The following is a 12,801-nucleotide window of genomic DNA, read 5'->3' on the forward strand; positions in this document are numbered from 1 at the left end:
AGGTGGGTGGGGTTATAGCTGGAGTCACTGTGGTTGACGCACCGGACGCGTCTGATCCACGGAGGGTTGTCTGAATCCCATCCAGCCGAGTAGAGAGATCCTGGAGACAGCGGATGATGTGGCCCTGTGCAGCCTCCTGATGTTCAAGTCGGGCTGCCAGTTCTTGCATCGGCCTGGCCGCTTGATCCTGATCTCCGGCTGGATTCATTAGGTCAGTGCTTACTGTCACAACTGAGGGCCTGAGCTGACGGGAGGCAGCCTCAGTTGTAGGGACTGTCACAACTGAGGGCCTGAGATGACGGGAGGCAGCCTCAGTTGTAGGGGCTGAGGTGTAATGGAACCTGGCAGGTTGTATCAGACCCCTAGACATGTAGAAGAATTGCCCGAAGGCGTGACCACGACAACCAGGAATAAAAGTCAATGATGTTTATTTATGACAACTCCGCAACACAGCAGCAGTAAAAGAAAACGTAAAAGTCAGCAAAGAATAAATACAGTTCCTGGGTACTACAGGATGGCAGGAGCCACAGGGCACTGGTAGTGTGAGATAGTTCTTATGATCTTCTAGATGGAAAGTCCTTACCAGGCCCGACTGTAGCAATGGAGATAACCCAGGATTGTGCCAGCTGGTGTTCCAGGAAAAGCTGGGTTGCTGAAGATAAAACAGCTGCTGTGGATACTGGCTGGAACCAGACTGTTGTTAGCACGGAGTGGATACTGGCTGGAACCAGTTAAATAATAAATGAACTTGGGAGCGATGAAATATGAACTGAAATGTAGAACTTGAGAGCGGAGAAATAATAATACCGGTGGAGAGTGGTAAAGTGTAGAAAGGACACCGGCCCTTTAAGGGAAGCTGTACTCTGCTGGAAGCTGAGCTGGAAGCAGGTAATGTTGTAGCTGGAAACAGATGAATCCACAATGGATTGGAGAGTCAGGCTACACCGCAGGTGGAATGCTGGTGCGGGTCTCTATGGTGGAAGTCTTGAGACAGGAGCTGGAACCTGGAAGACAATCACAGGAGAGAGACAAACAGGAACTAGGTTTGACAACCACGCGGACACAGCGGAGGCCGCGGCTGACGTAATCGCCACTCTGACACTCTGCATGCAGAAGCTCAGGGACGGCGGCGGAGGCCGCGGGAGACGCCATGCCAGATGTAATAAGGCGTTACTGTGACAGCGTCTCAGAGAGACAGGAGAGGATGCAGGAATGTGAACATTAGGATAACAGATGGGATCCGGTCCTGGAGCGCTGAGCCAGCCTTAGGAGGCATCTGATGGGTAAGAAATGGCGTCCAGATACCCGGATCGTGACATGCCCCTCTTTACAATCTGCGCCTTTGATTCTCCATGCTGAGCTGCTCCCCTGGACCAATCTGTGCCTCTGCCCCATGCCTATCTGTGCCTCTGCCTGCCCCCTCCATATGTGCCTCTGCCTTCCTTTCCAACTGTGCCTCTGTCACCGTCCCAACCTATGCCTCTGCCTTCTTCATCATTTATGTCTATGCCCTTTCACAGTGTGTGACTATGCACCCTTGCCCATCTGTGCCTCTACCAGCTTTCTTTTCATAGGAAGTGGCTACCAATTAGAAGTGGTGTGAATGAATGGAAGCACAATCAATGTTATATCAATCAATGTTATACTTGAAGATGTCAGGTATTTTTGAATAAAATATTTTTTTATTAACTAAAGATTTCAAATTTTTTTTCCATTTTTGACTTTTCAAAAGCATTTCCATCTCTTTTCGTTTCTTTCATTTTTTATAGGGTGTGTGTGTGTGTGTGCGTGTGTCATATGTTAAGGTCTGATGGTTGAGGTGCAATTAAATATCAAATATTAATAAATACATGTTAATTAATTGAGGGGAGGGCTGAAAAACATGTAAAGGGCATGTGGAAGGGGGTCTGATAGCATGAGGGGAGGTCACCACCAGCTTTGATTACAGTCTTGCACACCCTGCCTGTGAATTACATTAGTAGCAATTTGTAGTTGGGATCATCAAATTTAGTGTGCCTCCTTCTCAGTTCAGGCCGCTTACAAATAAACCGCCGTATCCCCTGATGACATGTTCTCAGAATAACAAAAGTTGGGACACAAGTCCTGGTGCCCTCCCTAGAATTCATGCCTGTTCCTGTTACGGATAGTTTTGGGAAATTAGTTCCCTTTCTATTCTATTCTTGACAACACACCCTAATGACAACCTGCCCTAAAGAAAATAACCTGGAAGCCCTCATACATATACAATTGTAATTAATTTTTTGTAATTCAATTTTTTCAGAAAAATATCTAAAGCTGCTCACACAATGGAGTGCATGAACAACGTATTTGCCGTTTTGCGTTTGGGAAACAGAAGTTAAAATCTTAAAGTGAAGACATATTAGCACTGAGGTGCTATAACCTAATCTCAGTATTTTCATTTGTATTATCCAAGTACATCTAAAGATCTACAAGCATGGCCATAGACAGCGTAGCCTGGCCCAGGAAATGGGAGGGTGTCCTAATGAAGCGGGGCGTGACCACTTCTCCTTCCTGAAAAATATAATTAATTTCAAACTAATATTTATGGCACCATGAAGCCAGGAGCAGATCAGGACGGCAGTGCAATCAGTGCGATTGCTAAACCCCTCCACCCACCGCCGCACACAGTTGGCTGCTGCTGGTGCTCGGCAAGAGTTGACAGGTAATGGGGGATGAGCAGGCTTACCTGGACCCCTTCCGGGCTCCTCGATAAGGCCTGGACCGGGTAATTTGTACCTGCTCCCCCCCCCCCCCCTTTGGCGCCACTGTCCACAAGTAAATGATTTAATCTATTAAACTGTAATTTAAACTTTGTTTTTTAAATTGAATGTTGTCAGCAAAATTGTCAGTAAAATCGTGACAGTTGGGAGGTATGTTTGGCTAGTAACGAAAAACTCCAGTTTTAAATAATTCATACAGCAATCACCAAATATCACTGCTGCATGGATTAAAGACACAGGAGAAAACTTTTCTGTACTTATGCATGTGATCACTGTCAGGTTAGCCAGGCTTCGCAGAATTATTTTAATAGCTGGCACAATGACCTATAGCAGACTGTAACCCCGCCAACAGCCCCCCCCCCCCCCCCCACAGCCTACCTGGCTACTATTGTATATTGCACATTTTTCACCAGCTGCTCATAATGCTGATCAGTCTGGAATTCCGGTCTGCTTTTCATTATATGAACTGCACGAGACACACACACACACACACTTACCTTTCTGGGATGACAAATTTTATCCATACTGCAGTAAGTACTATAGGATTAGATAGTGTTTAAGATTCATAAGGTTTTACTTATTTATGTTTGTATGTATATATGTATGTATGTATGTATTTATTTATGATAACAGGTTTATAACAAGTGTAAAGTAATGAGCTGGTTATCGCACACTTTTATATTACCATTTAATACTACCGTATATACTCGAGTATAAGCCGACTTTTTCAGCACATTTTTCTGTGCTGAAAAAGCCCCCCTCGGCTTATACTCGAGTCAATGGCTGCAGCAGACGCCGTGGGCTGTGTGGGCGTCCGCTGCAGCCGGCTCCAGGACGGACACTAGAGGTCATTATTGACCTCTAGTGTCTGTGCGCGTTGCTATGGGAGAGACGTCATGACGTCTCTCCCATAGAGATGATCGGGTGCCGGGGAGCGGGCGGCCGCACAGAGCGGCGGCCGGACGGAGCGTGCGGCCGGATGGAGCGAGCGGACGGACGGAGCGGAGCAGCGCAGCAGCAGAAGAAGCGGTCGGGAAGCAGGAGCGGGGCAGTGGTAAGTATTGTTTTTGTGTGTGTTTGTGTGTTTGTAAGCGGCGACGGGGGCACTGCAACAGGGGGCAAAGAAAGAAGGGGGCACTGCAACAGGGGGCAAAGAAAGAAGGGGGCACTGCAACAGGGGGCAAAGAAAGAAGGGGGCACTGCAACAGGGGGCAAAGAGAAGGAGGCACAACTACTGGGGGCAATGAAAGGGGGCACAACTACTGGGGGCAATGAAAGGGGGCACAACTACTGGGGGCAAAGAAGGGGCATAACTACTGGGGGCAAAGCAACGGCAGCATGTTTTTATCTGGCACTGTGGGGGGATATCTGTTACTGGGGGTATATGTGGCACTGGGGGCACAACCCTAGCAACAAGCATTACCCCCTGGCAACAAGCATAACACCTACCGCATGAAACCCCTGGCAACGAGCATGACACCCTGAGCATGAACACCCCTGGCACCGTACATTTCCCACCCTAGGCTTATACTCGAGTCAGTCATTTTTCCCATTTTTTTGTGGTAAAATTAGGTATCTCGGCTTATATTCGGGTCGACTTATACTCGAGTATATACGGGTATTTTGTATGACCATTTAATGGTTCGCTTTTGCTGTTTTAAAGCACTGCGGCCATTGCATGGGCGTTTCTATAACGGGTGTGCACACGGTCCATTTTGCCATAGATCTGCCCATGTGCACTACTGAAATCACAGGAAAAATGACGACCGTGCCATTGTCCCAGTGATCAATGTGAGAGTTTACTGCAGACAAAAGCGATAAGGGGGGCGGGCACACGGAGACTGCACATATTCCCTCCCCTCTTTTGATTCGTCCCTGGGCCCAGGACCGTATTAACCCGTGGCCAGGCCCCTAGGCCTTCGGGTATTTTGCGCCCCCTCCAGCACTTCAATCTTTCACCCCAATACATCTGGGGTGTGGTCTAGTGCGCAATTGGTCTACTGTACCTCCCCCCCCCCCACTGTCTCAAAACAAACGTCAGCTGACTTTGTTTAATAAGAGAAAGAAAAGGAAGAACGATTGCACTGTGAGAAAATATGTCAGCATACTTTATTTCAACAGGGTATCAGTGAAAGTGTAAATGATGGCATGTATTGATGGCATGGTGTGTCTTGCTATGGCGCATACTGCAAAGTGCTTTTAACCATTGGAGCCCTAGTGAGCAGGTAAGAGTGCGTCAGCAAAAACACTGATGGGTCCTCAAGCAAGCGTCTAGTCCCTGTGGGGCCCCTAGTCAGACTTATGGATAATATGGCCCTGCCTGGACCATTAATTCATCCCAACCTGTGTGGAGTTTGTGTGTTCTCTCTGTGTGTTCCACCCACAATCCAAAAATATACTAGTAGGTTAATTAGCAAAATATTAACCCTATTGTGTATGGGTGTCCATGAGATTATAGATTATAAACCCCATTGGAACTGACATGAATAACGACTTTCTGTAAAGTACTGCGTAATATATGTGCTATATAAGTAACTTATAATAATTATCAATTATATAATTAACTGTTCTAATAAATAAATCCTCTGTAACTTATAATAATATAATATACTTATATCAAAAATCTACAGTACAGTATACATTATTTTCTATAAATATAGGTGAAATATCATCTCTACAGAGGAACACTTTATATCATACCTTCTACTTTGTATGATCTCTATATTTCTCTAACAGTCTATATAATTACAGTATAACTACAGTCTAAAAATTAAATCATTTCTGTTACCCCTTGTATAATTATCACCTTTCCAAAGAGGTGGGTGTACCCAAAGTGTTAAATGAATGCGGCAAATCTCAAGGACTCACCTGCCAATCTCAGAGCATATTCCAGCATCAGTGGCTACAGCTGCTTTTGCGAAGACTTGTGCATTGTTTTTTGAGGTTGCAGGAGAATTAGAACGCAGTCCGAAATACAATCCCAAGATCAGCACCAGTGCTAACAGTACAATGGTCAGGATTCCTATCACCAGGCGTTTCCGCATTGCTCTGTGGTTAGAGGAATACACAAGAAGTATGGTCAGTACACTATATTCTCCATGCAATATCAACTTAATTCTGGGACCAGGCAGTCATCTATAGCAAATAATTAATACTATTGAGGTACTATTACCATTGGCTTAAATGCTAATTACCCTTACATCAGCTAATTAATCTTCAGGTAATTATGTATTAGTCTGACAAGAGAAAATGTAATAATACTATGTCCCATATTACCATGTATATACCAGGAGATGTACAGTTAGACGGGGCTTGTGCTCCTGCAGCATGAGGACTCTGCCTGTGTTTGGCACTATTTCATGCTGCCAGCACTTCCCGACTGACTCGTATGGTGCCAGCGCTGCCCTCATAATGTTATATCACAAGAGGCCCACAGGCAGGACACAGCAATCCATCTTCTGCAACCCTGATTCACAAGCGTGGTAACGCTGCAGCCAGCCTCTTTGGATATTTAATAAAAGAACATTTCACTTTGCAATGAACGAACCCAGAAACCAACAAATCTTACGGATTTACTGCCAGTGTAATAAAACCAAAACAAAAGATCTAACAAATATTTTTTTCTATCTATTCATGTAAGTAAGAACCAAGAAAGGGCCTAATGCAGGTACGGTCATTATTCTGTGTTAGTCGCAGCGTATCGATGCTCCGTGCATTGTACATGCACAGGACCCGTACTGCGCATGTGCAATATGGGTCCTGCGTCCAAGTACGCAGTAAGGCTGCAGACATCCGTTGATTGACAGTCTGCAGTGATTTAGGCGCAGGGAGGGGGAGATAATGGTCTCCGTTTTACAAAATGGAGGTGTCTCCTCTATTTTGTGGGAATGCAGAGGCCAGTGTCTGTCTACCGACGGGGATTTCCTGGCCTCAGCTACGGAGCTGTGACCGCCATTCTGCGCAACCTCAGGGTTACTCAGCCAGCCAATGGTGTCGCACAGTGATCCGATGCTGCATAGGAGGCATATACTTATACCGACTCCTTCTGCTGCATTACCATATGTAGGCATCGCTGCTGCTTATAAGGAAGCAGCAGCTACAATGGTTACTACAACCGCACCTGAATCAAGTCCAAAGAACGTACACACTACAGTGTTAAAATAAAATGCATTATGTCACAGAGATGTCATACTTGCATTGGGTGTGGATTAGGTCAACATTTAAAAGGTCAACTTCAAAAGGTCGATATGATCAAACGTTTGAAACGGAAATGGTCAACACAAGAAAGGTTTTTATGTTTTGTGTGTATTTTTGGTGTTCAACCACCAGGAACCCCAATTAGTGAACCACTTCACTAGCCATGCTTTGGGCAAGGCTACTATTCCCAATCGAAGTCCACTTGGATGGTAAGATATAAATGTTTTTTTTTTTTAAATATATATATTTTTTTTAAAAAGCTGTGTTGACCATTGTCATGTTGACCTTTTGACAATGTCAATCTAATGCATGTCGACCATTTGTGGTCAACCTATTGACTGTCAACCTTTTTACTGTCGACCTATAGACCGGCTACCACTTGTGTTGTGGAGGTAGTATACAGCATGCAGCCACTGTGAGTACTGTAGGTGAATCTATGCACAGTAACTGCCAATTTACACATGTAGCACTTTGCTCTCTCCGTGTTATACATGAACTAAATGCAAGAAATTGCCAGATAGAGCTTGCTTCTTAGCATGCTTTTGCTGTCCAGCCCTTTATTTAAGTTTAGCTAGCAGTTAAACGGGATGCTGTCAGGATGCCAGTGGTCAGGATGTTGGCGCTCTTAATACCGGCGCCAGAATCCTGACACGCGGCCAAAATCCCGATGTTGGTACTGTGACATGCCTTGGAATGCCGACGGCGGAATCCTGGGGTCTCCAAGATTTTAGGCATGGGGGGATAGTTTTAGGCTACAGGATATGGGGGGGGGGGGATTGGGGAAGGTTAGGGTAAGACTGCAAGTAAGGGAGGGTTCTGGATAGGCTGTCGTGAGGGGGTTTAGGCACTACTGGGGAGGGGTAGGGTTAGGCTGTGGGGGGAGGAAGGTTAGGGTTAGGCTGCTGAAAGGGAGGGTTAGGGGGGTAAGGGGAGAGGGTTAGCAATAGCAAACTTACCCGACCCTTGTTGGGATTCTGAACTCGGAATACTGGTGTCAATTTTATGATCATATCACACACAGTTAAACAATAAAAGTACAGTGTGTATTATTACCAGTTATTTATATAGCGCACACATATTCTGCAGCGCTTTACAGAGAATATTTTGTCCATTCATATCAGTCCCTGCCCCAATGGAGCTTACAGTCTATATTCCCTATCACATGTTCACCCACACATTCACACTAGGGTTATTTTTTTGGGAGCCAATTAACCTAGCAAGATATTTTTGGATTGTGGGAGGAAGCGGGAGTACCCGAAGAAAACCCACGCAAACACAGGAAGAATTCCACACCGTTAGGGCCATAGTTTATATCAAACCCATAACCTTAGCGCTGTGAGGTGGTAATGCTAACAATTACACCTTCCTTGCTGCCTATGTGTGTAAGGGGAGAAACGATATGTGACAGGTGACTTTTTTGAGAATGAATATCGAGCAGGCCTGATGAAAAAGTTGGCCAGTGTTAGACTAGGGCATGAAGGGTCCACCAGAGGGGTTGAGGCCAGCCACCAAAGAGGCTTGCCTAGCCATTAGAGAGTGCTGAGTATGGTCCTATAGAGATAGATAGATTATATATATTACACACACAGCCAGGCACGGACTGGCCCACAGGGGGACAGGGGAAACCCCCGGTGGGCCCCACTGCCCAAGGGCCCACTCCCTCCTCTTGGGATCAGGTTCTAGAGTGTTTACTTGACTTATACAAATGTTGCATTACACTGCACAGGGCTATGGTGTATTTTCTACAGTGCACTGATCTAGTAATTTATCATGGATGGAATATATTTATAAAGGGTGCAATAGTACAAGAAATAATGGAAAGTGTAACTTATCCTGCGCTTGGTCTTTGTTTCAGAATGGCAACACTCAGACTCCCATTATTCAGTATATGTTTTTTTTGAACATGCAAAGAAAATTTAGGGAGATGGATATAGTGAAGCACAATTTAATACAGATCAATTCATAAACAATATATATATATATATATATATATATATATATATATATATATAATTAATGGGTTGGTAAAATAATTTATAGCAGCATAATATATTGCACAGTCTCCAATGGGAGAAACAGATGGGTAATTACCAAATCATTCATAACTGTAAACAGTTCTTATCCAGCTTGCGGGTTTTAGGTTTAAAGAGGATCCCGGTAATCCTCTATCTCCACGCTTGGCTGGAACAGGATGGTAGAATCCCCAATACGATGTCCCGTGGTACTGTGCATTTCTTGTACTATTGCACCTTTGGTGAAGGGTGAGGGATCCTTCGGGAACGTGTACCCCATCCAGCTGCTTCATTGCGCACGAGCACTTTCCTTATTATCTACCGTTTTATATTTATAAAGGGGCCAGACCATATACTTTCAAATGGCTAGCCAAGCCTCTGTTTTGGCTGGCCACACCCAATCTGGAGGCTAGCCACACCCCTAAGCATGGGCTCCTACCATAGCAGCCCACCCGGTGGGCCCTTCATGCCCCAGTCTGACACTGTGCAGTAGTGGCCAAAATTGTGGAAACCTTTTTGGAAAATGTCTGTATTTAGGGTTTAATTGCATTTAACTGCATTATTTTTAAAGAAAATCATATGAAGGTATATATCACCGAGTAGTAATGTCATACTTGCATTGGGTGTGGAATAGGTCAACATTGAAAAGGTTGAACAATGTCGACATGATTAAAAGTTTGACACAGAAATGGTCGACACTGGAAAAGGTCGACATTAGGTTTTTATGTTTTTTGGTGTAGTTTTGGTGTTCAACTACCAGGAACTCCAATTAGTGAACCACTTCACTCGCCATGCTCCGGGCAAGGCTACTATTCCCAATTGTAGTTCACTTGGATTGTAAAATAATAAAAAGACTAAAAATGTAAATTGGTTTTTAAAAAGCTGTGTCGACCATTGTCATATTGACCTTTTGACAAAGTCAATCTAATGCATGTTCGTGTTATACATGACCTAGAAAGCAAAACACAAGAAACTAGCCATAAGAGAGTGCTGGAAAGATAATTTTATACACTATATAATGCAGTTCACCGCAAATAATTATCTTTATTACTTAAAAAGTTATAGCCAAATAAAGATAAGGAGACATTGTTATGTAAAGAGAGTGGATTTCTTCAACTCTTAACTGACCAATAGGAGTGTTTGTTCTGAGAGCCAATCAGATGTTGTGATGCCACAAAATGGACTCAATAAGGTGTTAGCATGAGGAAGCTCACATTTGTTGCTACCAGAATTGACAGTAAAACCATTTATTCAGTTGTTTGATTATCACTAAATTGGTCACTGTTTTTTATGAGTTTTTTTACTTTAATTTCCTGCAGTAAGCTGTGTAACTTATTAAGGATAACAAGCAAAGTAAACAGAGTTGACTGGTCACCTAGAAAAGGATACAAAATAATCACTTTACGTGAAGAAGGTAACACAACAAAATTATTAGTAAAGTAGATGGCTACATAACTAAAGGAGGAACTTCGAAACTGTGTAATAAAGGCCTATTTCAGACCTGATCCCAGCAGCAAAATCTTTCTCTAATGGGCCAAACCATGCGCACTGCAGGTGGGGCAGATATAACATGTGCAGAGAGAGTTAGATATGGGTGGATTATTTTGTTTCTGTGCACGGTAAATACTGTCTGCTTTATTTAGATTTAGGTTTAATTTTGAACACACCACACTCACATCTAACTCTCTCTGCACATTTTATATCTGCCCCACCTGCAGTGCGCATGGTTTGTCCCATTAGAGAAATATTTTGCTGCTGTGATCAGGTTTGGATTAGGTCCTCAGTCCATTCAAAATCAAACTGGCAAAGGTACAAAAAGATCCACACCACCACGCTGTGGTAGAAGAATGAAAAAACTGCTTGAGACACAGAAAAAAGTCTTCTAAAGGCAATTCAAAATGATTTACGTGAATGTGGTGTAAACACAAGTGCCAGGACTGTTCGATGCACACTTCAATATTTTATTGTAAACACCAGAATTCCAAGGAAAAAGTCACTTTTATCTCTCAAACAAAGACAGAAAAGATTAGAATAGGCTAAAAGGCATATTAATTAATCAGAAGAACAATGGAACAGTGTCTCTGGCTAATTGGTGCGCCCAAAAAAACACAATGACAAAGTGAGAGAAAGCAAAATGTACTCCCCTGGTAAGTAGAATTCTGGGGATGTTCCGCTTGTTTCGTAGAATAATATATAAGGGGGGAAAAAAAACAAAGAGAATCCTTGTATAGTACTGTTGGGTATAATTGCACTTATATATAATGGTGAATTTGACACATTTAGAGAATGATGATATATTTCGGGGTTATATACCCCTACACCACATCACTCACAATCAGAGATTGAAATGCAGGCCTTTCGTAAATTTAGCAGAAAACCCGTCACCATATAGATTCAGGGGAAGCCCCCTTCAAGTTGAAACTCACAGAATGAAGGCTTGTGTTCAAGCATATAAGATAAACAAACACGTTGATCCAACACCAGATATAGAGACCAGGGGATGTCCCCTGTCACCAAAACACTCACAGGCTAAAACTTGTAAAATTGCATGGTAGGAGGGTCTTTATCCTTTTCCTTTTTCAATCCACATACATCTTTCAGACCTCAGTTCTCAGAGAAAGATAAGTAAGTGAACCAATCCTTTCACTTAAAAAATACTTTATTTAAAAAGGTTTAAAAAGAATTTTAAAAAAGAACTGTGCGGAGCATACCCGGTTTGGAGATAGTCCGAGAACAAGATGGTAACTTTGAGACAAAACGGGGCCCCGTTTGTTTCGATCCCGGAGTTCTCTCCTCGCCAGAAAGCCTCCTCACCGTAGCACAGGTACCCCCTCCTACGCGTTTCGATCCTCTAGGGATCTTCCTCAAGGTGTATGGGGTGACCTGTGATATGTGCAATATTTATACCCTTAGTAATTAACAAACATTATTCAGATGTGAACAATTAGCAGCATAACCCCCTCCCCTCTGTATCTTAATAGAACCCCCTTCAGTGTAAAGTTCCTGTATTAAATAATACATAGTCCCGGCCATTAGGGTGATCCGTTGCCTCTCTCAATATGGCCGCCAGCTTATTTCCGTCCGTGATGGAGATGACGTCTTTCCTCCTTACGGCGGAGCTTCGTCGCGTCCTGTTTCATAGTCATTATGAAGGCTCCGTCTCCCGTGGATACCATATTCATCCCACTTCCGCCGGACATGCGTGCCACGTTTTGGCAAGTAAGCCTAAAATATCTTTTGATCTTTCAGGCTTACTTGCCAAAACGGAAATGACTTATATTTATAAGTATAAAACTTTACTTCCATCTGGTCTTAATAGTGATTTCGAATTACAATGGTTCCTTTAAAACAAAATAAACTTTTATACTTTTGGTTGATATTTATCATTCATATTGTTTTATATTGTTTGAGATGTAACTCAGGATTTTATGGAGGTTACATATACTTTTTCTTTCCTAAGGAATTTAATTAACCTTACGGGTTACCATGGTCAATAATTACATCACCATGGGGTTTCATATTCTGACCGGAACTAGTTTGTAAGGATCGAGATATCGTGGGAATCTACTAATGAAACACATTTCCGGCAGCTAAAGAAGAACGGTGTTCGAGTTCGGAGGGAGAAGATCGTGGCACGCATGTCCGGCGGAAGTGGGATGAATATGGTATCCACGGGAGACGGAGCCTTCATAATGACTATGAAACAGGACGCGACGAAGCTCCGCCGTAAGGAGGAAAGACGTCATCTCCATCACGGACGGAAATAAGCTGGCGGCCATATTGAGAGAGGCAACGGATCACCCTGGTCTCTATATCTGGTGTTGGATCAACGTGTTTGTTTATCTTATATG

At 43.5% G+C, this 12,801-nt stretch overlaps 1 protein-coding gene and 1 pseudogene across 1 annotated transcript in view; both read right to left on the bottom strand.

Annotated features, from left to right (window-relative positions):
• GGT1 (gamma-glutamyltransferase 1) overlaps positions 1 to 12,801 on the bottom strand; it is a 300,334-nt gene that overhangs the window by 222,331 nt on the left and 65,202 nt on the right. Inside the window, exon 2 of the mRNA XM_063913037.1 lies at positions 5,610 to 5,789. Coding sequence (XP_063769107.1) covers positions 5,610 to 5,785 — 176 coding nt within the window. The 5' untranslated portion in view covers positions 5,786 to 5,789. The remainder of the gene's footprint in view (positions 1 to 5,609; positions 5,790 to 12,801) is intronic.
• Positions 10,198 to 12,801, bottom strand: part of LOC134946117 (uncharacterized protein K02A2.6-like) — a 142,428-nt pseudogene continuing 139,824 nt past the window's right edge.

This window comes from Pseudophryne corroboree, chromosome 1, assembly GCF_028390025.1.
Source record: "Pseudophryne corroboree isolate aPseCor3 chromosome 1, aPseCor3.hap2, whole genome shotgun sequence".
Classification (NCBI taxonomy): Eukaryota; Metazoa; Chordata; class Amphibia; order Anura; family Myobatrachidae; genus Pseudophryne; species Pseudophryne corroboree.